This window comes from Indicator indicator, chromosome 13 (genome assembly GCF_027791375.1).
Source record: "Indicator indicator isolate 239-I01 chromosome 13, UM_Iind_1.1, whole genome shotgun sequence".
NCBI lineage: Eukaryota > Metazoa > Chordata > Aves > Piciformes > Indicatoridae > Indicator > Indicator indicator.
This window is the reverse complement of record NC_072022.1, coordinates 26,725,739-26,753,295: the sequence shown is the minus strand read 5'-3', so window position 1 is coordinate 26,753,295 and position 27,557 is coordinate 26,725,739. Positions and strand designations below refer to the sequence as shown.

General features: G+C 44.8%; 2 protein-coding genes across 2 annotated transcripts in view; both read left to right on the top strand.

Annotated features, from left to right (window-relative positions):
- On the top strand, positions 1 to 3,713 carry COMMD2 (COMM domain containing 2). Its single transcript, XM_054386010.1, has 5 exons — positions 1 to 67; positions 235 to 312; positions 951 to 1,033; positions 2,380 to 2,553; positions 3,033 to 3,713. Exons 1-5 carry the CDS (start codon positions 1 to 3, stop codon positions 3,228 to 3,230), a joined length of 600 nt encoding a protein of 199 aa, XP_054241985.1. The 3' UTR covers positions 3,231 to 3,713.
- A 5,909-nt stretch (positions 3,714 to 9,622) lies between these two features.
- WWTR1 (WW domain containing transcription regulator 1) overlaps positions 9,623 to 27,557 on the top strand; it is a 50,661-nt gene continuing 32,726 nt past the window's right edge. Inside the window, exon 1 of the mRNA XM_054385882.1 lies at positions 9,623 to 10,014. Within this exon, the coding sequence (XP_054241857.1) occupies positions 9,623 to 10,014 (392 nt within the window). The remainder of the gene's footprint in view (positions 10,015 to 27,557) is intronic.

Sequence of the window (27,557 nt, the reverse complement as noted above, 5' to 3'; positions counted from 1 at the left end):
ATGCTGCTGGTGCTGTCGGAGGAGCAGAAGGCCCACCTGGGCTGCCTGCCGCGGGCGGGCGGCGCAGGTCTGCCATCGGTCGTAAGACAGCCACCGGCTACCCTGCGGCCGGCTCGGCCGGGCCTACGGGGGGAGCGGGAGGGTACAGCCCCGCCGGCGGGAGGGGGTGGGAATCAACGGCGGGCGGGTGCAGCCGGCCGGGGCCTATAGTGGAGCCCCCTCCTCTCGTTTCAGCCGTCGGTGAGCTGGGCCGTCTGGCGGTGGAGCTTCTGCGGCGAGGCGCGGCGCCGCGGGCCTGTGAGGCGGCCGCCAGTAAGAGCCGGGGCGGGGCGGCTGTCATGGGCCGCGGGCGGGGACCGGGCGGTCTGGGACCAGTGGGGAGCGGGGAAGCCGGGGGCCGGGCTGGGCGACGCCCGTAGCAATGCGAGAGCAGAACAGGGGGAAACACGGTGGTTGCGGCGGCAGCCCCCCAGAAGGTGTCCCCGGTGGTCGGCAGCCGCCGTACGGCGCTGCCGGAAGAGCGGAGGGAGCTGGCGGGCAGCATGAAGCCTCCCGAGCGGCGTGTGTTCGGAGGCAGTGCCGGGATGGGTTCGGTGCTGCCGGCAGGGCCCCGCTTTCCGCCGACAAGTCTGCAGATAGCCGTTTCTGTACCAGCATACCCTGGTGTATTCTCCACTTGGCTTTGGAGCGTCCAGTTCCGTGCCGTGCCGTAAGAAATTGGTTTGGGATTTTCTTAGGGCTTTTGGATTGTTTGTATGTTTGAGGGGCAAGAATCTAACTTGCTGCTTAATCTCCTTACGTTATTATTTGAAGGGTGATGCAGCCCTCTGCGGGTGTTTTTCTTTCTATGTCTACATTGTAAGTTAACTCTGGATAAGTTTGCAGTTTTGTCTGCCGTTGCTGTGGCAGCTTAATAAAGAAATAAAAGGTACCTTGTGCTTTCTTTAAAGGAAAACTTAACATCGATGTTGACATTGTGCAGCATGGAGTAGAAGGGCTATCATACCTGCTTACTGAGAGCTCCAAGCTTATGGTAAGTATTGCTTTTGCATCATGAATTCAAGGGTGCACTCAAGAGATGTCTTCTCAGCACTTAGAGTTCTGAACATACTGATGAAAGTGGAAAACCTGGTTCCAAATCCTGGTGATGTACTCTCGTAATTTTAAAAGCCTGTGCTGCTGAAACACTGCATCTGCCTGGCATTTGTGTTCAGTGTCTGCAGCCAAGGCTTGATAACATTTAACAGCACATAGCAGAAACATGCAGCAATTTAGTCCATATGGAGACACACACCTCAGTGTTAAGCTCTGTGTAAATAGCAAAGCTAGAGTGAGGGTGTTGCTTAGCTATAGCATGGGGTGTGTGCTGTGCTAGCCCTGTTACATGGTCCTCACGTTGGTGTGATAGGGTATGTTTAAGAGCTATTTCAGCTCCTGGCATCAGAAGTTTGGATGAGTGTAAGCAGATACCAAAATAAAATGGTTGGATAATAACTGTTTCTATTGGAAGAACTTTTTACTGTTGATGTAGCAGAATATTTGAATGGTGAGGAGATGGAGAAGGGATACAGAGGCAAGTAATTCCCAGTTAAACTCAATCAGGGTTTTTTCTGAAGGGCAGGAGGGAGGGGATTTAAATATTGCAGAATCTTTCCTTGAAGTAAGGTGACCTGACAGAAATGACTGTGTGTTAGGGTAGAATATGGTGATCAGAGGGTGTGTTTATAGTGTGGATGCATTGGAGTGGTGTCATGTGTTCTGGTGAATAAATAACTGTTTCCACAATGACAGGCCAAGCTTCTCCAGTTCAGGTCAAATCACAGAATCACGGAGCAAGTTGGGTTGGAAGGGACCTTTAAAGGGCACCTAGTCTAACCCCCTGCAGTGAGCAGGGACATGTGGCACTGGCCTACAGGAATCAGCTTCTTGGGGCCACTCTGAGTTACTGTAATATGGGCCTTCAGGTTGTGTCTGGTGCTTGCTTATGCATGCAGACATTCAGACAGTTCAGAGTATTTATAAGGTGAGTATCAACATTATCTGAACATGCTATTGACAAATCGGTGATTGAAGTATGTACTTCCTCTTGACAAAGCTCAGATGCTTTTCTGTGCTGCATTTTGTTCTCTTACATCAAAGCTTGAATGTGAAGATGTTGAATGTTTTTGAAACAAGCAGTCTAAAGCTGTTCCTGAAGCTCATGCAAAACAGCAGTAATACATCAATATCTGTAAATCGCTTAAAAACTGGCTAGTTTATTTTGTTCTGGCTTAGAACTGTCCTCACGCATTCCTGCAGGAAAACAACTGCTCTATACCACACATAAGGATGGCTTACAGTTTTGTTTCCAGCAAATAAGGCCCAAATTGTTACTTCTAGATTTCTGAGATAGACTTCCAAGAGTCCATTCACGTTCTGGGATTCTCAGATGAACTGAACCAGTTACTGCTCCAGCTGTACCTTGACAACAGGAAGGAGATCCGAAGCATCCTCAGTGAGCTGGCCCCAAAGCTTCCCAGCTATCACAGTCTGGAATGGAGACTGGATGTGCAGGTGACCTCCCTTAGCTTTTCAGCAGTCAGTATTTCACTCTGCATTTTTTAACATCATCAACAACTGCTAAGAAATCAATTTGTATTATTTCAAAGGAGTTGAGGCAGCAGTTTTTCATGTATTTAAAACTGACATAATTTTGTTACTGCACCAAAGGTAGCTGTTTTTTTATGAGATGGACGGGAAACTTAATGATGCAGAGTGATTCTTGTGAAAATTGAATTCAGAGCTCCGTAGGTGTTTTAAAATGTAAGCATACACTAAACATATTTGGTGTTAATTTTCACCCAATTTTCAGAATGAAAGCATTGATTGAAGTGCATTAGTATTGCCTAAGGATAAAACTAAATAGTAGATTGTGCCTATCTTTAATGTGAGGAAAATGATTTTTAAACAGCCCTGCAAACTTCTTGTGAATTGTGGAGCTGATACCCATCCTTTGTTTGCTGTTCCCATTTCATTTCTGCTGCCTCACTCAGCTTGCAAGCCGAAGTTTGAGACAACAGATTAAGCCTGCTGTGACTCTAAAGCTGCATCTCAATCAGAATGAAGAACAAACTGCCCAGGTGCTGCAAACCGACCCTTCCACTCTCCTCCATCTTATCCAGCAACTGGAGCAAGCGCTGGGGGAAATGAAAACAAACCACTGCAGAAGAATAGTGCGCAACATGAAGTAGTGCTGGTGCCAGGCTGGAGGCTTTCTCAGCTAAAGCAATGCTCACAAATACATTTTGAGGGAAAATAAACATCTGGATCAGATGAAATGCTTTCCTGTGCCAGGATCTTAAGCCAGTAATGACTGGTTGCATGTTCTCTGGTGCTAACTTTGCACCTCTGCATGACAAGCAATAGGAAACTGGCTTTGCTTTGATGGCAAATGCAGAAATTCAGCTGGCTATGCTGAGGATTTTTTAAGTGTAGTTCTACTTGAAGACCTTTCCTACAGGAAGTAGAGCTGTCTTAGTATTATATGAAGCTGCACATTTATTTTTATGTTTATCAGGTAGTTTTTTCCCTTGGTTTTGCTTTTGGTTTGAAGGGGGGGGGGGGTGTTCAAAACCAACCCTGTACTGGTGGGGATGTTAATTTACAGGGTGTTCCCTCCATCTAGACTCATGTATGTGTAAGAGTACACGAGGGAGTCCTGCCCTCTCGAGAGGATTCACCCAGCTTGGGCTTAGTGCTGCACTGCTTTCCTGCCCTTCTCACATAAGAAAAGAAAGCCTCAGCATGCTGATACTGCCATTCAGCAAAGCTGGCCCTAGCCCCTGCCAGGCAGGCTCAGTGGGCTTCAGGGAGCAGTCAGCACAGAGAACCCAGTGTCCCAAACATGTCAGCACACTGATCATAGGTAAAGGAGAGCTGGAATAGCACAACAGCCAAATCATGAGCTAGAGGACAGATTCAGTAGGTAACTTCTGCTAAATCCCATCTTCATCTTGTGATGGAACAGTTTTTGTTCCCCTCTTTGGGTTGTGTGCTCACAAAAGAAAGACTAGCTAAGAACTGCAAAAAAAAAAAAAGATTCTTTCCCATTTCACTAATAAAAGTTTTGTCAGAAGTCACTCTTCAGTTGTATTTAATGCAATATTTGGTAGCTTTTGTGAATAAGATTAAATAGTTCTACTGATTAACGTTTAACTGTCACTATTGTGTGTTTTGTTTTGCTGCAAATTTAACTGTATTTTACAGAGCTGCCCTTCCTGTGTGTGTCAAGTCACTTTGATGAATTAAGCAGCTGATGAGTGGCTCCCTAGCACCATTGTGACAGACCAGTGCAAAGTCTAAGTGCATAGAACAACTGAAAATCCAACCAATTTAAGCATAAACTGGATTGTTTTCTTATAAGGGGTTAGGTTCCTTGCTGAGCTATGTGCTCCTCAACAGATCTGTATCCCAGTTTATTTTTTCCTGGTCTAAACAGCAGAGGGCAGAAAGTTTGGTTTTATAATCCACAAAGGAGAAGTTTTGCTATGCAATCGTTTTCAAAGTCTGGCTTCTGATAAGAATTGTTCATAGTCTCTTGACATAGCTTGGAATTTCACCTTCTATTTTCCAAATTCATGATCAACTTTAAACTGAAAACAAAACTTCCAGTTTTCAAGCACTGTACACCACTGTTTTATAGGTCTGCTAGTTACTTTGGTGAACCACTTAGCCAAAACCCTAATATAACCCAATTCTTAAAACTCAGTTTCTTTGGTGTTTTAAAATGTTTATATTAAGCACTGAGTGAACTCAAAAAGCAGGACGAAGCTTTTCTTCCTCCTGTTTTTAAATCCGTTTGAATATCTCTGTGTGATCACTGTCCATGTTGTAAAGTCTGTTGTTCAAGTTTCTGACCCAAGTTTTAATTCCCCATCTCTGAGGTGTATTTAGACTCTCCTACAGGCTTTATTTTTCTTGTACTTTTGCTTGTCCCCTGCCATGCTTTCTTGCAAGCTTTTAATGTACTTGACTGAATACAATTTGATCTTTTAACTGGCTACTTGATTAGATGAAACATGTAGGGAAAACTGTTCTCATTAAACAGCTGTGGAGTTAGTTTAGATACATACATACAGAAATCAGTATCAAAACTCTGGATTAGGCCAACAATTCTCATTTAACAGGAAACTGAACTAAGATTTTAATGTTGTATCTTGCATTTCACGTTAAATGCATTGGACCTGTCTTAAATTTAGTGCTGTTTATGAAATGTGCCCCTGTACAGGCTTCAAGGTGCAAGTGGAGATTTTGTTCCAGTTGTTGTAATGCCTGTTTCCTATACTGTGTCTTTGTAATATTAACAATAGACAGCATGAAGGAAAGGAAGTCCGAGATTAGGAGTAACCTGGCAAAACTCCATGGGTAAAGCTCTGCTGTTTCTTATCTAAAGAAAGGGAAGGAAGTCTCCTGTCACACTCTGCTAGGCTTTGTGGTCAGGTACCTGACAGCAGTCTCTCTTTTTAAATGCTCTTCAAGAGAAGCATGAATTGTGGCAGTTTTATTACTGCACTTGTATCAAGATGAAGTTTCACTCATCCATCATATTTGTATCAATAGAAAATGCTGTTACTTCATTTAGGGTTCTGGGGTTTGATTTATTTGACCTGGCAGGTTTTAAACTGCCAGCAGTTCTGCTGAAGGCGGAGCAGTGAGCAGATGCTCTTCCCTGATCGCTGCTGCAGACTGTTGACATGTAATCTGACCTGGCTCTGATGTGGATGAGCAGTAAGTGCTGGCATGCCCAATTCCAGGGGCTTTGATGCAAGGGGAATAACTGCTGAGACACAAATACTGGGGCAGGTTTTTGGTCAGCACAGCTGTTTCTGAAATGGATGTCTGAGCAGTCACCTACTATATGTTCACTTAGCTTTCTTGCCAGTAAAATTACGTCAACTTGAAAAACAACATGAACTAAGCTGACATAAATTTTCTTTTTTTTTTTTTTTCCCTTGGAGATGTTGACTGGGGAGGTGTGCTGACATAGCTGCTTTGGTGAAACTAATACACACCAGGTCTTTGTTTGAAGCAAACCACATCACAGCTGGCTGCACAGGATACTCTTGGCATGCATTCTGGGGTGCCAGCCAGAGCCTATACAAGAGTTACTGATTTGCATTACAAACTGTGTAGTTTTTAAAGTGTAAATGTGTGTGTGATGTACATGCACAGCTTTACATAGTGAAACTCACATGAGGTAGTTTAATTGTATTGTTTGTTCTCCCATTTATTCTTGAGTACAAGCTTTCATTTCATACACAGCTCTTCCTCACTGAAGCACATGGAATCCACCACGTGTAGTCCATGACCACTTGAAGACTCTGCTCGGTGCAGACCCAAACAGGACAGCAACTCTGCTCACTCTTCCTGGTCTGCACATAATTGTGACTCATCTATCCAGAAAGCTGAGATTTTCCAGGGAATCTTAAATGTTTTATGTTGCAATAGACATCACACATGCATCTTCTTCACCCAACCGGGCCTTCTCAGAAAAATTCTAATGTATGAAGGACTTTGGTACAAAACAGTGATGGATCTAGATGAAAAATTACAAGGTGGGGTCTTGTTTTTTTAAGCCATTAGATGTACATTATCTAAGGGTACATTTGAGAGTACACAGGATGTTAGGGGTCTCTCAGCCTCTCCTCATAGGGCACTTACTTGTGGGCATAGTACACTTCTGATCTCTGCTTGGCCTTACCATTCAAGTATGGATTGAATTTGCTGCTAGAAAATGTACACCACTTAAAACCCATCCCTTGAACAACAGAAGTCTCGACTATTCAGAAACATCTAAACCCATGTCACTCCTTGATTATAATGTATGATCTTGTAATTGGAGGAAAGAAATAATGACAAGAGGCTTTCCATGTCAGATGTGTGGTTTGGTTCCTCTATCACTGAGTCCAACCCCATTGTGCTGAAGTCTCATTGTCTTCCATGGACTAAACACATTGAATCATTTTCTATAAAAGCTGGTGCTTGTTTCTAACTTTTGTGTCCCAAGAAGGAAGTTACTCTTTTCTAAACTAAAAATAACAACAATGCAATGAGAGAATTTATTCTTACAATTTTAATCATTTTCAGGTTAGTGGAGAAAGATGCTTTAGCCTGATGCAAGTGGTACAACAGCAGCTGATGCTCTGTCATTGAGCAAAAATTGCAGCTGAAGTGCCATCCCCTCACGGAAGAACAGCTCTAGCTGTAATAAATACTGTTTAGAACAGATGTGCACATACTCAGGAGATGCCACACACTTATAGAAGTGGTCTAATTGACCTAGAAGAGATGGCACCAATGAATGAGATTAGCAGAGCCTTGCCTTGAATGGACATGTCATCTGGAAAGGAATGTGAGGTAGATGGGTGTGTCATTGTGGAGCCCTGGAGGAAGCAAAAAAAGCCCTTGTAAAGGCTGTATGGAAAATCACTCTCTTCAGATCATTATCTCTGCAATAACCACACACCACCATCTAACATCCAAAGGTTTTATACAAGGAAACTACAGGGGTAAGGGAAAAAAAAAGGTATGTAATATCAGCACAACCATGGAGCAGGTGCTGTGTTAGCAGAGCTGTCTGAGCTAGTAGAAGTGCTAGTGGGTGCCCAGTAAGGAAGCAGGAGGAGAACGATACAGAAGATAGCATGTAAAATTCCTGGGGAAGGGAAGCATCAACAAGTCCCAGGAGCACTGGGTTTCCTGACCAGAACTACAGCAGATGTGAATAGGAAAAGAAAAGGGGAAAAAAAAAAAATCCAACCAAGGAGGAGATCTGCAGAGCCCGTGGAAACATGGAACAGGAAATGTAAGGAAAAATACATGACAGGGAGCATCTGTTGAAGCAGGGGCATCAGGAAACACACAAGCAAGATCTGTTCCATGGAGATGCCTGATCCTGATCCAGAGTTCCTGTACAGGCACTATTACTAAATTAATGCTGAGTATGGACAGAGAATTCAAGTGTTGGGTTGAGATTGAAGCCAAATCAAGTTCAGGATAGTTTGTACTTCTTAAGATATAAAAGAGTAAGAAAAAAATGAGTTCAGAAAAGAAATATACTTACCCAAGAATTTTCTAATGTAGGTCCTGAGCAGGATGTACTCTTACCAACCAGCATAGCCTGAAGCCTGTCCAAACTGCAGAAAGGAAATGAAGAACTGCATTACTAAAATACAGTTGTGTGTTTGTGTAGCCAGTGTGTGGTATCTGTGTGCAGTTGTAACAACACTGCCTGCTTCCTACTTCAAAAGACGGCACTGACGTTGGAAAGCGAACAAAACAATTCTTTATAGTGCAGCTACTCAATTTAAGCAAATTCTAGTCACATCACCATTCAAAAGTTGTTCCAACTGCACCACAAAATGATTCAAGATTAAAATAAAATAAATTGTATTACATATACCTCACAGAGATTCTCAGGCATGCATTTTGAGGACGGCTCTGCCTTCTCGGATAAAGCACAAGTGCCTGTGAAGGGGCAGTCAGGATAGAGCTCAGTGTTACAGCTATATTTGAAATACCCCTGCGCAGCGAGGTGGGAAGATTGATCATACTGTGCTGCACAGGTCTGGCACCTGTCTGCAAAAGGCTGAACCTTGAAGAAACGGCCACACAGCACCTGCAGTCCATGTCACTGTCAGCATTGTTTTCCCCTTGCTCCCCATCGCCACTGCATCACTGAATTGTGTTGTGAAGCTTGTATGTGAGCTTACTTAAGCATCGTTTTGCTTAATTAGCAAGTTATTATCAGCCGTGAAGTTCCTGAATATTAAAGCCTCGCCTGTAGCTGTGCTGTGACCGTGAGGTGCAGCTGCTCTGTCAGCCCCGCGGCGGGGGCCGGGCCAGGCTCTCCCGTCGGGGAGCGCAGGGTCTCCGCAGCGCCCGCGGCTCCGAGGGTCGGCGAGTGGAGCCGCTGCCCCCGCGCTCCCCCGGAACGCCACAAACGGCCTCCCTAGTGCCGACTGCCCCGGCTTCCGCCAGCTTCGTGCAGTATGGGGGGGAACGGCGGGCAAGGTGGGTGCGAGGGCAGGCCCCGGCGAGCCCTACAGAACATCCCGGCAGGCCCGGGTCCGGGCCCAGTCTCGTTGGGCTGTAAGAACACCTCGGCGTGTCCGGACCACAGCCCCGCCACCCGGAGAGGCCCTCTGCTGCGGGGCAACCCGTTCCCGTCCCACAACAGCTCCGAACTCACAAAGTTTTGGCGGCAGTTGCATAACTGGGGGTGGGGCGGGGGCAGGGGCAGGGGCAGGGCCTGGGCCGCCGGGGGGCGGGCGGGAGGAGCCGGCGCTGCCCTCGTCCCGCCACTGCCCGGCGCGGCTTGGCCCGGCCCGGGGGAGGGCACGGCGCTGCCCGGGGATTGACCCGCCCGTCCCTCCGCCGGCCGCCCGGGACACCGACACCGTTGGCAGGGCCGCAGAGGCACTTCTCACGCCGCCCGCTTCGCCGCCAGCCCCGGCAGAGCGGAGCTGATTGCGGAGAGCCGCCCGCACGTCCTCGGCGGCGGCTTGCAGCGGGGCCGGCCCCGGCGACCGCCCGTCCTCCCGCCGGGACGTCTGCGCCTGCCGTCGGGGCCGACGAGTACAAAATGAACCCCGCTCCGGTGCCGCCGCCGCCGGGACAGCAGGTGATCCACGTCACGCAGGACCTGGACACGGAGCTGGAAGCTCTCTTCAACGCGGTGATGAACCCCAAGCCCAGCTCCTGGAGAAAGAAGATCCTGCCTGAGTCCTTCTTCAAGGAGCCCGACTCGGGCTCGCACTCGCGGCAGTCGAGCACGGACTCGGGCGGGCCCCCGCCACGGCCCGCCGCCGCGCAGCACGTCCGCTCCCACTCCTCTCCCGCCTCGCTACTGGGTTCGGCGACCGCTCCTCAGCACGCTCACCTCCGCCAGCGCTCCTACGACGTGACGGACGAGCTGCCGCTGCCTCCCGGCTGGGAGATGGCGCTCACGCACACGGGACAGCGATACTTCCTCAAGTGAGTGCGGCGGCTCCGGTGTCCTGGGACGGCAGAAGCTTGCCGTGGCTCGCTCCGCATCGGAGCAGGGCTGTCAGCCAAGTTTCGCGGCGGAGCTTAGCGCGGAGTGGGGGCGGTCCGCCAAGGCCGGCCGGGAAGCGGCGGCGCCGAGGGGGCAGCGCCGTGAGGCGAAGGAGGGCACCGGCGCGGGGGACAGCCGGGGCGGGGGGCGGCTGGGGCGAGTGGTACTACTGTGAGCTGAGGGCAGCTGGAGCGGGGTGCAGTCCCGTGAGCTGAGGGCGGCGAGGGGCACCCACTCGCGGGGAGGCGGCGGCGGGGACCGCCGAGACTGCGAGTGGGAGGCGGATGCAGGGAAGCTCCGCTTCAGCGGCAGGGGCGAGTACGGCGGCGACGCGGGCCGGAGGCCGCCGGTGGCCGCCGGTGGCCAGGGTCAGCCGTGCCTGGCAGCTGCCGGCTCCTGTATCCCTGCTGCCGGGCCGGGCCGCACCACTGGGGTTCAGAAGCTGCTCTTCACAGACGAGTCTGATAGCAGCTGTTCCGGGGAGCTTTCCAGAAGGCGGAGTGGGGCATTCGGTGTCCGTGAGCTGCCGGAACGCAGTCGGTTGGGCTGCGGAGACCGCACGGCTGGGCTCGCAGCCCAAGCCGTGCTGCGGCTGGGGGCACGCCGGGCAGCGCGGGCCCGTGCGGGTATTTATAGCCCCCGGGACATGGGGGAGGCCTCCTTCTGTTAGTGACAAGTCCGGAGAAGTGTGGCCACACAACTGCCGAGCCTTCCTGGCCGGGAATTCTGGGCAGGGTGTTTTATTTGCGACATTTGGCATTTGATTCAAAGCCGTTTAATGGGTTACGGGATAGCAGCGATAGGCGGTAAGGCAGCGGTGCCGTGTCTGAGCAGCCTCCGTATCTCTGCTCCGGATTTACTGCGGATTAAAGGCGCTGTATGAACCAGGAATGTGCAGGGACAAAAGGTTTGCTAATGACATGAAACAATGACTGAGTAGGTTCATGCCTGAGGATGCTGCGGGGAGAGCAGGGCCACGTCCATCATAGCTCTCCTGAGTGCCTGGAGTTCACACTCAGCCCTGCCTGCGCATTCAGCAGCTACAAAGCGTATATAGAGCATGCCTGGTGGGACACGGGAGACAGAGAACGTTTACTGTTTAGAAAAATGAATAAGTGGATAATTTACATCATTCTGACTTTTTTGCGTTCTGGCCTTTGGAATCTCCAGAGGGCTACTCAAGGGCCAAATCTTTGGATTACTCCACAGAGTTTAGATTATTCCCTTTTGTCCTTCTCTTGAGTTACTAGCAAAGCATGGGAATAAGGTTTGTTTCTTTCTGCCATTCTGCGTGGCACTGTCTGTGGTTTATAATACCAGATGGACAAGTACCAGCGCCTGAGTCAGGAGGTTTTCATTAATCTATCACCTGAATAAGATCTCGTTGATACAGACTTGGCATGTGTTTTTCTCAACAGGACAGAGAAGATGCAGCTTTGTGGTGCATTATAACAGATCCTTCCTAAATAAGTACTTTATATAAATCCTTGCTAGGATTTGGCCAGCAGGTGCTTTCAGATACCTCTGGCTAAAAGTTACAGAACATAATCTCTGCCTGTTCTTTGGCTTTGGACTAATATAAAAATGAGCTTTCCTGTCACACATTCCTGACATAGAGACTGTTTTCCAAGTGCATGGATTCTGGCTGCGTGGGCCAAAAATGTGAGTCCCTTATTAAAAAAAAAAACTATAGATGAAACTCCATAGTGTCTTTCACTTTTTTTTCCCAATTCTGTCAATGATAATACTCTGATTAACAGCATCCTTTCTTTATATATAAAGTTTTCATTGTGTACCTAATTATTACTTGGCTTTCACTCTTTATTTTGTTTCCCCAGTTTTATTTATCCAACTGAACTTTTCTCATTTCTACAAAAAAAAAATACTGGAATAATGTATTTTCACCTGTCATATATTTCTTTATATCTCACTGTTTTGGGGAATAATACTTGACTATAAAAAAAAAATCACATGGGAATTATAATACTTTGCAAATGGTGTGATGATTTTCAGGTAAAAATGGAATTTTCTGCATAAATTTAAGATGGTTTATGGGAAGCAGTGTTTAAGACTCTGCAATAATATGTGGGATTCAGTCAGCTGATGCACTTGAAAAGGCTGTTTGGTCCAAGCAGGCACACAAGGTTACCTTTTCCTTGTATTCAAGACCTGTCTCTCAAAAAGAATTGCTGTTTCTTTCCAACTTAATGATAGTTGTTTATAATCATTAGCAAAATGAAATGGAGAAGGAAATGAAGAGCAAATAACCAAATGATGCCCTATTAAAGCCTTTGTTACCTGTCAGAAGGCAATTTGTTGTGTTTTAATGTATTTTAAAGAATTATTAGACAAAAGCAGTGATGGGACTGGCAGAGAGCAGTGAGCCAACCTTGCTGACCAGGAACCAGCCATAACTTGAAGCAGTCGCACTCCTGCATGTCAGTTCCTGCAGAAATTTTCTGGCTGTGACTGGAAGAAACATAAGTAGCCTGGGGACCACTCCACCCTGTAATTAAATACCAGACCGCTGGAGTGGGGGATGGAACAGGGGCTAATGAGCACACACTTAGAGCACTGTTATCTACAGCATTTTTCTCCGTGTGCATGTGTAGAAAAAAATGTAAGTGTGATTTCTTTCTGATAAAAAGGGTTTCTTGAACGACGGGCAATGTGCCTGGCGTGGCTCTTGTGGTGCTGAGTGGGGCTATCAGCTGCGGATCGATCCACATGCTGAGCTGTGTACACATGTCCTCTGCAAAGAATTTCTCAAGTATTGCTTTCCATCCCTGTGTTTTTAGCCTCATAGTTCAGGTGAAGACTCGGGTTTTGCCGCTTTCCTGGCATGCGTGGAGTGCTTCTGCTCAGACTGACTTTGATCCTGGAGGCAAACAGAGGGCAGAGCGGGCGACGTTTGCGCCGCACGGATTGGAGCACGTTGCCGCCGTTATCTTTATCACACTGGTTTTGTAGAACCTTACTGTGAACATTTGCCATACCCCAGGACATGTTTGCTAGTATGAGAGAAGACTAATTGCCCTTAATGTTGGATTCACTTGCATTCACATGTTCTGATTTTTTTTCTGCTGTTCTCTGTTGATGGAGAAGCTTGATTGGAGAAGACTGAGAGGGGATTGATTTAATAAATGTTTATAAATATCTGAGGACTGGGTAGGAAGAGGAAGGGGACAGGCTCTGCTCAGTTGCACCCTGTGATAGGACAAGGGGCAGTGGATGTAAACTACAGCACAGGAGGTTCCACCTCAACATGAGGAGGAACTTCTTCACTGGGAGGGTCACAGAGCACTGGAACAGGCTGCCCAGAGAGGTTGTGGAGTCTCCTTCTCTGGAGCCTTTCAAGACCCATCTGGATGCATTCCTGTGTGACCTGTGCTAGATTCTATGATCCTGCTCTGGCAAGGGGCTTGGACTTGATGATCTCTGGAGGTCCCTTCCAACCCCTAACATCCTGTGATCCTATGTTTGAACAGATGATCAGTTTGATATTAGTGAGCACCTTCAGCAGGGTGACAGGAAAAGAGTCATGGAAATACTGTGGAAATACTCCCTTTCTGAAAGTTTGGTAATATGGTGACAGCTGAAATGCTCAGATGATTTCCAAATGCAGCCTTTCCCTGGAGCCATTCTGTAGAGATTTTTATTGTTTTATATTGGTGTGCTTGGCACTGTACACTGTTCACAACAGCGTCACATTGCTGCCTCAGGAATGTAGTTACACAACTAGAAATGGGGGACACTGCATCAGACAGTGGCTGTGTGTTGAGTTCTGGTAAAAATGTGGAAAACACCAACACCTTTGTGTGACAGTTCTGCAGTATTGTCCCACAGTTACTCATGGACAGCCCCTCTAAAGTGGGGCTTGCATCGATGGAGCCTTCTTTGGTGCTTGCAGAATGGTGGCACCAAGCAAGAGGCCATTCATCTTGGCTGTTCTTGGTGTCATGCCTTTGGAAGAGACCTTTACAAAAGCATATGGTCTTTGGAGCAGTTAATCCACACTTTAAGGGACTTTTGTCCTTGTCTCCAGTAGTTGTGAGACCCAGTGCTTGAACTCCTCCCCTTGCCAGCATCTCTTATTTAAAATAAGTTAAAATGTGCAAGACAGTGTTGAGATGAGTTACTACTAATGACTGTTATCTGGAATGAATGCACACATCTGCTGGTGCAATACTGAAGTCTAATCAGTAAAACCTCAACCTTAGCTCACCTTTGTAACTTAGAGATGCTTGGGAAGTTCTGAAATTGGAAGGCACACATCAAAACTAAATTTGCAGCTGTGATTGTCAGCATTAGAAATCTATCTGATTGCTCCTTTGACTGGAGTCTGTAGTTCAGATGCTGTTTTGGTGGTGATGATGTAAATCCTTATAGCTTTTGTGCAGTTGAGATCTTGGCTCTTGGCTTTGCTAATGGTTTGGCTTGCTCCAATTGAGGAAAATGAGCAATGGGTTTATAATTTTTGTAAGCTTCTATAGTCACCACCTAAGAAATGCTGTGCCTGACCTTCCTGACTCTTGTTAAGCAGATGACACTATGGAGAGCCATCTCCTTCTTAAGATGATAAATGTGTCCAACTCGGAACAGGTTTGACAATGGAAGGGTCTGTGAAGTCTCTCCAGTTTTTTACTGCTCACCTCTTCACACCCTGCTGGAACAGTCAGTGGTTAGGCTTTGACTTGTTTCTTCAGATGCTTTGGATGAAGTTGAGAATTGTTTTTATCCACAATTCCATCTCTTTGATTAAGGAGGTTATTGCAGGACAAGAGCTTCTTTGTCCCAGCATATTTAATGCTCTGGGCCCTAGCGTGACTAGCAGATACAAATTGTATGGAAGCAATTAAATCCAAAGGAAATGTCATGTGGGCTGAGTTTCAACATACAGACTTGTGGCATTTTCCCCTTTTCTTTGAGGGAGAGAGGGAGCAAGCAGTGGGCGTGATGTAGGGTGGAGGTGGGTTTTTGGTTTGGGGCTTTTTTTCACATTGATTAAATCCAAGTCCAGACCTAGCGTGAATGCTAATGCCTGTGACTGCTGTATGAACTCTTCAGGAATGTAGAGCTTGGGAGCATTGCTCTGTGCTGCAGTATTCCCTACCTGTGGCTATTTTCTTGGGACTGAAGCTACAGTGAAGAGGCAAATACGGGCTTGCTTAGAGAACTGAACAGAATGTAGTGTGTTCAAATCATTGCTTAGTGTCACCAGAAATGACTACAGTACATGTGGAGGTGTGGAAAAGGAGTTGGCTGTCTTGCATTTCTCACAGCTACCAGCATGCATGTGGCAGCTGCAGCGTTAAGCACAGCACTGGTAGAGCTGCAATTCCAAGGACAGCTTTCCTTGCCGTGGCTGCTTCCCCACCCATACCCTGTGCAATATCTGCTCCCCCCTCACTGTTTTCTTGGTCAGAATGATTTTTTTTGTTTATCAGGTATTGATTGGTCCCTAATCCTCTTTGGGTTCAATATTCTGACAGTCTTTCACGTTAGTGAATAGAGGGACACTTCCATGGTACGTTTGAGTTTTATTTCCCTGTACCACAAAGAGTCTTTTTGCTCTACCTGTGATCAATATTCCCCATCTGTCTACTGTGGTGTTTTTATTAAATGCTCTTTGTTCCTATTTTTCAGTGATTTACTGGTGAGCAGTGGTGTAAGCATTGCAAAATGAAGTAAACGGCCTCCTGCCAAGAAATTCTTAAAAGCTGTGTTAAGTATATTGTGTTTCCAAAACCAAAAATGGTTTGAATTGTGAGGGTTCTGTTTATGTGAGGTTCTTAAAGGCCATTTCAGAACTTTTGGATTGATGTGTTTTCTTAGGCTTCACCTTCACTGTTGACACCCTCAAGCCCAGCAGGATCAGAGGAGGGGAAAGCACGAGTCGCTAGGAAGCTGAGTGAGGTTGCAGGAAACCAGTGCAGGTCCTGCTATGCTGCAGAGTGACTCTTAGGAAATCACTTCACATCCCTCTGCCTTCAGCTGTGGTGTGGCAAACTGGAAGAATACATTCTCCCACTTTCTAGGAGCTCATGTAGAGTAGCATGTTAAAAATTGAGGCACTAGCATGAAACTCAGGAGTATCTATAGTGATATTGATAAAGCAGGGCATATGCATTAAGAACTGGTCAGTGTCTGTCCTTGTCCATGAAGAATTTCTGTGTATTGAAGCAGATCATGTACAGGAGCAAACACTAACTTGTTGCTTCCTGCAGTATAAGCTTACATCCTTTTGGAGGGTTACCATTCTATATGCATGCAAAGCTGATGTTTCCATAGGGCAGCTCAGACTTTGGCCACCAGCATGTCATTGTGCAGTTGTTGGTGGCTTGACCATTCTACCAGCAGCAAGGAGTTCAAGATTCCTGGAGAAGACTGCAGATTGCTTTTTAATATCCTCCTGAAGAGTTGTTTACAAAAACTAGCTGTGGTTTGTACAAACTACAGCAACACCCCAAACATCTTCTGAGGTAGAAGAGAGTTTTTCATAGGAGCAGACTTCACAGATGTAAGAGGAAGGCACTTTGTCCAACTGGAGTTTGTTAGATTTACAGATTATGTTTTCAAAGGTTCATTTCCCTGATAAATCACTTGGGGGATGTGGGTTTGGACCCTCTTTTCTTTTTTTTTTTTTAAGGAAGAAAGACAAAGAAAACCCCAACTGTTTCGTGTCATTTGCTTAGCAGCATTTTGTACACATTAAGGTGGAACTATGAATGCTGTTTTCAGAATTTTCTCAAAAGCTTTAGGAATAGAAGTAATTATCACTGGAGAAAGGCTTTGGGTTGTCTGATTGGTTGGATAGTTTGGACAGAAGTAGCTTTTCTAATCTTGACCTCTCTTCTGCATGATTTCTGTGAGAGCCACACAGGCAGTTGGCTCAGTTACTTCTCTGCAGCCTCTCCCAGTGCCATTGCTCACCTGGGGTGGGTACCGGGGCGCTCCAACAAAGCTGCTTTGCCTCAGGAAATGGGTACAGCCTGCACTTTCTGGTTCCACTGCAGAGCTTTGTGGAGAATGGAGTAAAAGGTCAACATTTCTGAGCTTGCAAGAGCAGAATTTAGTGTGGGAGTTCTTCACAAAAGGTTTTTTTAATTTCCCATTTGGTTTCGACACTGCGTTTTCCTAGTCACGGTTGTCATTTTACCCATTCTGCTCTATATATTTAAACAGAAATGGAAATGTTTTGGCCTTGAGAAGCTATGAAAAATTTTTGTGTGTTTTTTTTTTTTTTGCAAATATATATGGCTTAATTGCATAGCACATGGGTTTGATGTGAAGTTAATGTGAAAATTGTGGACCAGATTTTAACATAGAATAAATGTGTGTGCACACCTCTGTGTGTTTAACTCCTCAAGCTGACACAACTGCTTTGCTAGCAGGAGAGGTGTAGTGATGCCAGGGTTTTTTTTTACCATCCCTTCTTACTGCAGAGATGGCTTAGTGAGAACTTCCACCAGACGTGCTTGGCTTCTGATGCTAATTAAAATAACTGTTGACATAAATAAGTTGATTTTGCTCACTGATGCCTTCTTACGGAGACAGAGTGAGAAAGTTTGGGGTTTTCAGTCTGGAGAAGAGGAGGCTGGGGGAGACCTTCTTGTGGCCTTCCAGTATCTGAAGGGGGCAACAAGAAAGCTGAGGAGGAACTTTTTAGGATGTCAGGTAGTGATAGGACTGGGGGGGGATGGAGCAAAACTAGAAATGGGGAGATTCAGATTGGACGTTAGGAAGAAATTCTTCCCCATGAGGGTGGTGAGACACTGGCACAGGTTGCCCAGGGAGGTGGTGGAAGCCTCATCCCTGGGATGTTTTTGCAGCCAGGCTGGATGTGGCTGTGAACAACCTGCTGTAGTGTGAGGTGTCCCTGCCCATGGCAGGGGGGTTGGGACTGGATGATCTCTGAGGTCCCTTCCAACCCTGACGATTCTGTGATGCGTCTCACCCAGCCACAGCACATTGTTAAGATGGTTCTTTTTGGACAATGTCTAAAATGCAGAGGGCTTTTTTCCCCTGGGTTCTCTCTTGTTATGAGAAAAAAATTATGTTGTTCTTCATGATGTAATAGTTCTTACCTCAAAATTTTACTCTTTGGTGGTTTATTATTCCTCAGATTTCCAGTGGGTTTTTTGTTATTTTTTTTTTGTTCAGAGATGGGAATCATAAACAGCACAAGTAGAGAGTTTCTTCTTTGAAGTATCTCTGTGAGAACAGCATTCTTATTTTGGGATATGCAAAGTACTTGGTGTGATAGAACTGTTAAAATTAATGTAGTTATTCTAGGCCACTGAAAAGGGACTTTCAAAAAATGCTTGGTCATTTTCCTAGATGTATTTAATAAGTAAATAGCAGGTTAAGAGGTAAGCCACTGGAAAACATGCTCCAATTGATTTTACCTTATTTTGAACTTCTTTTGAATGTGAGATAAAGTATAAAGACAGAATAAAAATAGAAGGAAAAAGGAGCTAAAATATGTGTAGGAGTTCTACTTTTCAGGTTCCAGAACAAATACCAGTCTAGTGCTGATAGAAGTGGTGTATGGAGTGTGGACCCCTGCCAGCAACATCTCGAAACAGCCATACAGGAATGTGGAGGAGTTTAGAGCTGACCATGGGCTGGCAGCATGCACAGCCTTGGAAGGGCACCTGCAGGTTATGGGGCAGTCATCACGCTGCTTTGGGATGAGGAAAAGCTGAACATCCTGAGAATACAGGCTGTTCTGTTACGTAATGAAAAGTGCTAAGCAGCAGAATGCTTCAGTAGCTAATTAGTCTGAATAACTTGAGTTGCTGGCCCTAAGAGTGGCTGTCCACATTGTGACCATGTGCTTGTCTCTCCTGTTCAAGCTCTGCAAGAGGCATGAAGCAACTGAACTGTGAGGGCTTTTTACCTGAGAGTTTGACAGCTGCTTTTGAGGCAGAAATAATGACAATGAAAAGGGCATGTAATTAGCATAAAGGGCATAAGGGCATAAAACTAGCACAGTGTCAGCAGAAGTTACCAGGTCCATCTGCATGTTCTCTTCCTTCAGTTTACTTCTGGGAGAGGTGCATCCAACAGACACTGAAGGCAGGGCTAGGACAAGAAGGAATTTACAGCTGAGTTTACACTAATGGTAAAGGATCATCCAACTTCAAGTGAGTAGCTGAGGCCTTTATAGATTTCCCCGACGCCCCCACCCCCAAAGAAGTTGAGATCAGAATGTTGAGAGTCAATTTTATTGTCATGGAAGCAAATTACAGGAGAGTTTTGTCACCCTTGTTTGTGACAATATTAGAAATGGGAAATCTGAGTCATTGGCACTTTCACAGGTTTTTTGTTTTTGTTTTTCTGTGGGAATTCTTAATGTAAATTTTGGATTACAGTGACTTTTGTACAAGCATAGGATCGAGCAGGAATCTAGTTCAGCTCCCTTTCATTAGAGCCAACTACTTCATATAATCTACTTTCCATTTATTTAGACCTTCGTAGGTATTTTTTGACCTTGCTCTTCCTGTTAACACAGAAATGCCTCTCATAGGCAGAAATGTTGTTTAAATATCCACCTTTTTACAGTGTGTAATGAGTGTTGAGGTATGTGAATAATGAGAATATTACAATAGGAATATAAATTTGTAGGCTTCTATATCTATTTGTCTGTTCTAATTCAGTGTACAGTAACTTCACAACTACCTTTGCAAGTCTAGTCTATAAATTGTAAAGAAAAGGATAGCTCTTGGTGTTAAGCATGCCAATACTCACCCCAAATCTATGGAGAAATATAATTTTTAGCAGTCACCTGCAGTGACTGAATTCACATTATTTTCTTTCATGGTAGACTTACTCTGAGGACAGAGGGTTGACCTAATTTTGATTATTTTTTTTTTTTAAAGATTAATTAGATCAGCAGCTAGATCTGCTATCTCCAGTGACTTATTTAACAGAAACTGCCTTGCCATGAAGTTCCATTGCCAAACATTTTTGTGAAGGCTAACAGAACACTGGAACAGGCTGCCCAGAGAGGTTGTGGAGTCTCCTTATCTGGAGACACGCAAACCTTTAGGTGATCCTGCACTGGCAGGGGGATTGGACTAGATGATCTTTCAAGGTCCTTTCCAACTCCTTCCAACCCCTCATGTTTTGTGATTCTGTGAAGTTTCATGCTGCTGTGGCAGGTCACCATTTTGTGTTGCAGCATGAAAATGTACCAGCAGTCTATGGCACCATAAGTGGTTTCAGGTGGTCTACATGCCAGAAAGCACCCCCAGCGTGATCTGGGCTTGTGCTGGATTAAATTTGTGTCTGATAGTCTGCGTTGTAAAACCCACTTCAGATCTGAGACTCAGAAGATTATCATATGGAGACTCCTGTGTTGATTTCCTTGTCAAATAACTGCCACAACTTAGGCACTGTAATTGATTCCAATATATATTTTTAGTCAGATACTTCTCAAAACATTCATTGAATGTTGAGGGTTTGATATAGAATCATAGAATCAGTCAGGTTTGGAAGGGACCCCAAGGATCATCTAGTTCCAAGCCCCCTGCCATGGGCAGGGACACCTCACACTAGATGTGTTCTAGCAATTACCACAGCTCTTTCCTCTAACACTTGGTTAGGAGTGGAAAGCGGTAGGCTAGGAGGTGAAAGAGAAGCATAAACTTGAGTATAAAACAAATGGGGATACAATTAAGATGTGGGAGCAGCCAGTTCACATTTTGTGCTACTTTTTCTACAGACATAGACATATGTTTGCATTTCTTTGAGTAGTTTTGGGGTGCTGCCTGGTTTGCTTTACCAAAAGTGTGCCTTTTGCTGAGGATATCATCTTGTCAACATTTCCTTTTTCTGTTAGGATGGCGTCTGCTAGAACAATATTTTCAGTAGTCCTTCTTTATCTTGAAGAAACAAATGTCTGATTCATTTTTCTAGAAGAAAACAGGAAACTGTGAAATGAGCTGAAAAAGAAATGCTTACTGTGGCTTACAATTTAATTCATAAAGGTATAAACCAAACTGGAGGTAGCTCTTTGTTAAATACTGAGAGGCTATTACAGTTTTTGTGTTTTCCTTATATTAGCTGAACCGCATATGAGGAACAGTTCATAACTAGCTTGCTAAAAACCAAAACAAAAAAAACCCCACCTTCACAGGAGTGCATCCAGATGGGTTTTGAATGTCTGCAGAGAAGGGAAATCCACAACCTCTCTGGGCAGCCTGTTCCAGGGCTCTGTCACCCTCACAGTGAAAATTTTTTTCCTTATGTTCACATGGAACCTGCTCTGTTCCAGTTTGCACCCAGTGCCCCTTGTCCTATCCTTGGACATCGCTGAGCAGAGCCTAGCTCCATCCTCCTGACACTGCCCTTCACATCTTGATGAATGTGAATGAGGCCACCCCTCAGGCTTCTCTTCTCCAAGCTCAAGAGCCCCAGCTCCCTCAGCCTTTCCTCCCAAGGCAGATGTTCCACTGCCTTCAGCATCTTTGTGGCTCTGCGCTGGACTCTTTCAAACAGTTTCCTGAGGTCCTTCTTGAACTGAGGGGCCCAGAACTGGACATAATATTCCAGATGCAGCCTTATCAGGGCAGACTAGAGAGGGAGAAGAACCTCTCTGGACCTACTGATCACAGCCCTTCTAATAGACCCCAGGATGCCACCTGTCCTTCTTGGCCATGAGAGCACATTGTCCACCAGGACCTCCAGCTCCCTTTCCCTCATACTGCTCTCCAACAGGTCAGTTCCCAACCTGTACTGGTCCATGGGGTTGTTCTTTCCCAGATGCAAGACTCTACACTTGCCCTTGTTGGATTTCACTCAGTTTCTCCCTGCCCAACTCTCAGCCTGTCCAGGTCTGGCTGAATGGCAGCACAGCCTTCAGGTGTGTCAGGCACTCCTCCCTGTTTTGTGTCATCAGCAAACTTCCTGACAGTGCCCAGACCATTGATGATTTTCCTTTCCTATTTCATTGACTTTGAATATTACAAATTCTTTGCCTTTTTTTTTTCTCCCAAGACTGTAAAAGGTTTTAAGGCTTTGAACTCAATAAAATAAAGTCTATAAAAAATATTTACAATGTGTAATTGAAAAGGAGGGCAGCAAAAGTGGTGAAAGGAGTGGGGAATGTGGCTTATGAGGACCACTGAAGGTACTACTAGGTTTTTTCAGCTTGGAGGATACTGAAGGGTCACCCCCATGCTGTTTACCACTTCCTCATGGGGAGAGCAGAGGGTGATGCTGATCTCTTCTGCCTGCTGTTTGGTGACAGAAGAAAGGTGTCCTGGGTTAACATAGCCTGCTCTCACATGCCCCCCTCTCTCCCACACAAAAACTCTCTGGGTTGAGACAAAGAGCTGAGATAAAGAGTTTTACTGGGAATGGTCCAATGCACCTTTACCTGAGCCTCTTTGCGGAAAAGCACAGCAAAATGCGGAAGCAGCAGCAGAAGTCAGTGACCTCCCCATCCCCTGACCTGCAGCCTGCCCAACAGAGAAGCTCAAAATCCCAAACCCAGAAATTGGAAGAGGAAGCCTCTCATGGTACAATCTGAACATCAAGCCCCAGGATACTTTGTTCCAGCCAGCACTTTTCATTTTGGAGCTGGCATAAGGGCAGCCTGGTGTTGAATATCAGGAGCAGATTCAACTCAACCCATGACACAAGGGGATGGCTTAAAGCTGTGTCAGAGGAAGTTCAAATTGAATACTGGGCTGCTTAGTGTGGAGTCAGGAATTGGACTTGATGGTACTTCCAACTCAGGATATTCTGTGTCGCCATGAGGTATTTCTGCATTTATTTAATAACAAGTCCAATTGAAATGCAGGGAGACTATTTTCTAGGTAAGAAGCTGGTCTAGAATGCTTCATTCCTACTGGTTTTTAAAGATCAGATTTTAGAAACCTGATTTTTAAATGGTTTATTAGGAAATCTTCCAGCACTCTATGATGCTATCTTTTAATTTTTCTTTTCACTCAGTGTCAGCATGCTAATATTAAAAAAATAGTCACATTTCTGAAGACAGCAAAGCCTCATCCCCCTGCCTCAAAGCTGTGTTTGGTAGCCAGGTTTAATGCATACATCAGACCTGATCAGTCACTCCCTGCACTACTGAATACCTTGGCCTGCATCTGAACTGCTAACACTGCAGTTAATAGGTGCTGCTTTGGGATCACAGCATCATTCCTGTTAAATACAGCACCCTGTCCTCCTTTGGGGTGTGCACAGCCTCTCCTGCCTATATCAGCAACCCCCCCAGAAGCCTGCAGTGGTGCTTCCTCCTGCATAAGGCATCCGACTGCAGGTGGGTGAGAGGCACCTATGCTGGTGCAGGTCCGATCTTTTTGTACATTATTCATACTTAAGGAAGTCTTGCTGGTCTATATTTGCACCTGCCTTTTAAAAGGACAGATTTCCTTTCAAGCAGACTCTGTTGGATGCTGTAGTAATATTCCAGTCAGAACTGACAGCAGTTCTTGATGCTCAGCTAAACCTTGCTGAAATTCTGGCCTCATTTTAACACTCTCCAGTTCCGTACAGAGAGCACCAATGCAGAACTGTCACCCTGCCTTGCTGAGGTCAACTGTCAGCTACCAGACATTGTTTCTTTATTTTGGAAAGGTTTTGTTTGGGCAAAGACTTGGTCTTTTAACCAGATCCTGCTTTTCATCTGTTTCCCATGGCAGACGCTCACATTTCCCAACCATTTGCAAACAGTGACTGTCTGGCAGGATTTCCTGGATACACAGTAGTTTGAGACTGTAAAAGCCAACTTTCTGAACTCCAGTGATTAGTATGGTTATTCGTACTGCCTTTTCTTCCATGGGAACTAATCAGCTCATCGTATGGAAGGTAGAAATAGGGTCCAAAAAAACATGAGTCTGCCAGCTAATCACCTCCACCACGAATTAGATAAGAAAAAAAATAAGTGGAGTAGGACACCTCCTGACCTTTGTGTACTAAGGCATTCTGAAGAGCTGGAACCATTATTTTGGGTATCAGAAGTTTTGTAAGAAACTCCTGGAAAAGTTGTTTATAACTTGATCCTACTTTTGTCTAGTAGAGCGAGGTACTTACTGAGGACTTTGCAGCATATAACCTGTGAGCTCAAGTTGTGTTGAGTGGGTATGGTGACTGTGGAAAGAACCATTTCTTTATTAAACTTTGTTGGTGAGATGGTGGTTTTTTAAGTATGTATGGATCTTCCACCCCTGGCTATGATTGTCTGCAGGAGTGTCATCTGTGTGCAGTTACCACTGACTAGCAGGGTGGTTAGCACAGCCCCTGCTGTTGGAGGGCAGGGTTCTCCAACCCCACAGAAATGCTTGGGCAGTAGAACTCTATCAAGTTGCCACACATCCACATCCTTACATACACATTACCCATTATAAAAGAAGTTTAGAAGTGTTTGTTTAACTTCAGACACAGAAGTTTGAAAGAATGCCTCTTATTATTACATACAGCACTGAAAAGAGAGCAGTGACCAAAAAAGGATTTGGTGGTTAGATAAGCAGCATGAAGCACAGATCCCTTCTCATCCCTCTAAGTGATTCCATTCTCTTTGTGTGAGCATCACTCCCAGTGAAATCATCAGATTTGCCTCCCCTGGCAGCAGGCAATCTGGGTAACCCAACTGTGAGCTGCCCTTTCTTCAGCATCTGCTTTCATTAAATAAACCTGCAGGTAAAGTGTGATGCATTGCTGGCAAGCTGATAGAACTTCAGCACTTGGAGTTAACAACAACAAAATTGTTCCTGAGAGTTTTTCAATTAAAAAAAAACCACCCAACCCAAACCCATACTTTCTAAAAGACTGAGAGAGAGATTTGAGGGGGTTGACATTGAAAATGATCCCAGCTACCTCATAGCCATTGTTGTGGTAGATAAATGTACACCCAAAGTAATTTTATTCACCTAAATAGTTATATCTGGGCTGCAATGAATGAAGCTTGTTGCCTAAATGTTATTTTTAATTGCTTGTGTTGTAACTAAGTCATAGGAGAAGATGCCTTTGCCAAAGTAATTTTTGGCAAACTAGTTCAAGAATTATTGACAAGATGTAAATCTTGCTTTGAAGAATTGGAGATTTGAGGAAAACGAAAAAATAACTTCAGGATCTAGTGGGGCTCTGCATATCTATTGTACTGGAGCCATTGGCAGTGGTATTGAAATATAAAGATTACTGCAAGTTCAGAGAGCAGAAGCTCTTTTGACTTTTTGGAGCTTAACAAAGGTACTGACCTGAAAGCTGAGGTTGTGAGAATGATTTCTGAATGAGAGTTGCAGTACCAGGAACTGCTTTGCACAAGTGTGTGTGTTTTGAGCCAGAGGGCTCAGTTTCCAGTGAAGGAGCATCATCTGTTTGGGAAATCTATTCTTCAAGCCAATTCATGTTATCATTTGGAAACTCTGACCAAGCAGAACTGGAAAAAGAGAGTTTGTTATAGGAAAGAGTTAGAACAGCTGCTGTACATGTGTGGAAAGACATTCTAGAGACTCTGGTAACACCATTTTCTTGTCTTTTTAGGAAATGGTGATCCCTCTGTTATACCAAACCCATCAGGGAGATGGGATAGCAGATGTGCCTACCTTTGGAGTAGGACATCATTTGTTTCTGCAACAAGAACCTTTTACAAAAGTGTGCTTGAATTTATTGCAATGATCTGAAGCTCTGGGCAGTTATTCTTCAAATTGCAAAGAGAAAGCAGTACTTGAATTAGTGAAATACAACACATAGAAGTTTTATTGTATTATGATAATGAGTTCAACCCTATCAATTCTCTGATCAAAAGGGCAGCAGTACTGCATCCTTTTTTTTTTATGCACATGCAAAACATAGAATGCTTTGAATATATTAATGGTGATTTTCTGACAGACTCTGAAAGAGAGCATGAAATGAGTATCTCAAGTGCAGAAGAGAATTCTGGGCCCAAATTCTGCAGTGTCATACAAGTCTCTGCCTTTGGCCAGATACAACTTTAGAGGAGAACTTTCTTGTAAATTCATTGGGATTTTATGCCCTGTTGTGTTCTAGGTTGTTTGTCCTATCATCCCTTCTTGCCTGGGGAAGATTTTGATTCTGCATAGCTGGAGGGCAGTTTCTTGTTTGTTTGTTTTTACTGGAATACAGAAATATGTTAAAATAATAACAGCTTGTCTAGTAAGGCCAGCTTGATGGTGAAAGAATATGTGTTAGATTGTGCTGCTTCTCCCTTTCTCATTTCAAGGCAGCACCATTTTCTATTTCATATATGCAGACCCTGATAGTTTGTCAATGTGGTCACTTTGGACATGGTTTTGTATTTGTAAAGGGAGGTCTTCCCAGCAAAGCCCTTTGCTGCAAGTGGAGGACAGAGGATTATTGCTCATTCTGTAACCTGTTTAACAACTTCTCTAACTTCATTCATCTGAAAATGTCATCTGTCTCTCACAAAGGACTCATTTGTCTTGAGGTTGTGACATTTTTTTCCCCAAAATAAAATAAACACTGTGTTAACAGATTCATGGATATGTCTCTTTAAATATGGGTGCTCCATCGAGTAGACAAATGCATTAATGCCATTATTTATGGAATATATTGAAAAATCCCATAAGAATGTTCTATATAATAGTTTTATTCAGCACCTTCTTTTTTTTTTCCTTTCTCTCAGGAACTGGGATTTCATCCAAATTCTAAAGGTTAATTTGTCAATAGAACTCAAAGGGTGTTTTGTTTCCATTTGTATAACTAGTTTAATGTTTTGGTTTTTAAGTCCTCGGCGTATACCAACAATGGAATCAGTCAGTTACAGGGAAGCTTAGCAGGACATTCTTAAAGTTCTCTTCACAGTGGCAAATAATGCTGAAACTGATTTGAGGGGGGTGGGGAAAAGCAACTCTTTTCACTGGAGAAGTTATTTTAATTAGTACTTAGCATAGGATAATAAATATTCAAATACTTACGTTCCAGCTTCAAGATTAGAAATTGCGATGAACGTGCAGTCAGAGAACAAAGTTCATGGTTCAATCAGTTTAATAATTACATTGTGTCTCTCTTTGTTAAAGCTTCATGAAATTTTCATGAAACATTTATCTGCAAAAGCAACTGCCATGGATTTTTATCAGCTCAGCCTGCAGGTCGGAGTGCTGCAGCCCCCTCACTTGAACCTGCTGCACTAAGGAATAGTTGAGCTATTGAATGTTAGTTATTAATTTCTGCATTTTGAAAGGAGAAGTGATCCTGAGATACTGGGGTTTGTGTTTGCATGCCTTTAGTGATGTCATGGGTGATAGATAACATCTCACTCTTTCCAACTGTTGGGATGAAGAGTACAAGTGAAATCAATAGCCCACAGCTCTGCTGCCTGATAGGTGATTTCAGGTCTATGCACTCTGCGCCTGAGCTCTCGCAGAAGGTTATTAACACTCTGGCTCTGAGTGAGGCACTCACTTTTTTTGTTTTCCTGGTTAACAGTGAATAATGCCAGCAGATAATTAAAATGCTGAAGCTAGAAAATAAT

What these genes read in the sequence shown, in the direction of transcription:
- COMMD2 (XM_054386010.1), top strand. Translation starts at nt 1, where the DNA reads ATGCTGCTGGTGCTGTCGGAGGAGCAGAAGGCCCACCTGGGCTGCCTG. An exon ending in GCCGCGGGCGGGCGGCGCAG is followed by an intron (nt 68 to 234) that starts GTCTGCCATCGG and finishes CTCTCGTTTCAG; the next exon opens with CCGTCGGTGAGCTGGGCCGT. An exon ending in CTGAGAGCTCCAAGCTTATG is followed by an intron (nt 1,034 to 2,379) that starts GTAAGTATTGCT and finishes TGTTACTTCTAG; the next exon opens with ATTTCTGAGATAGACTTCCA.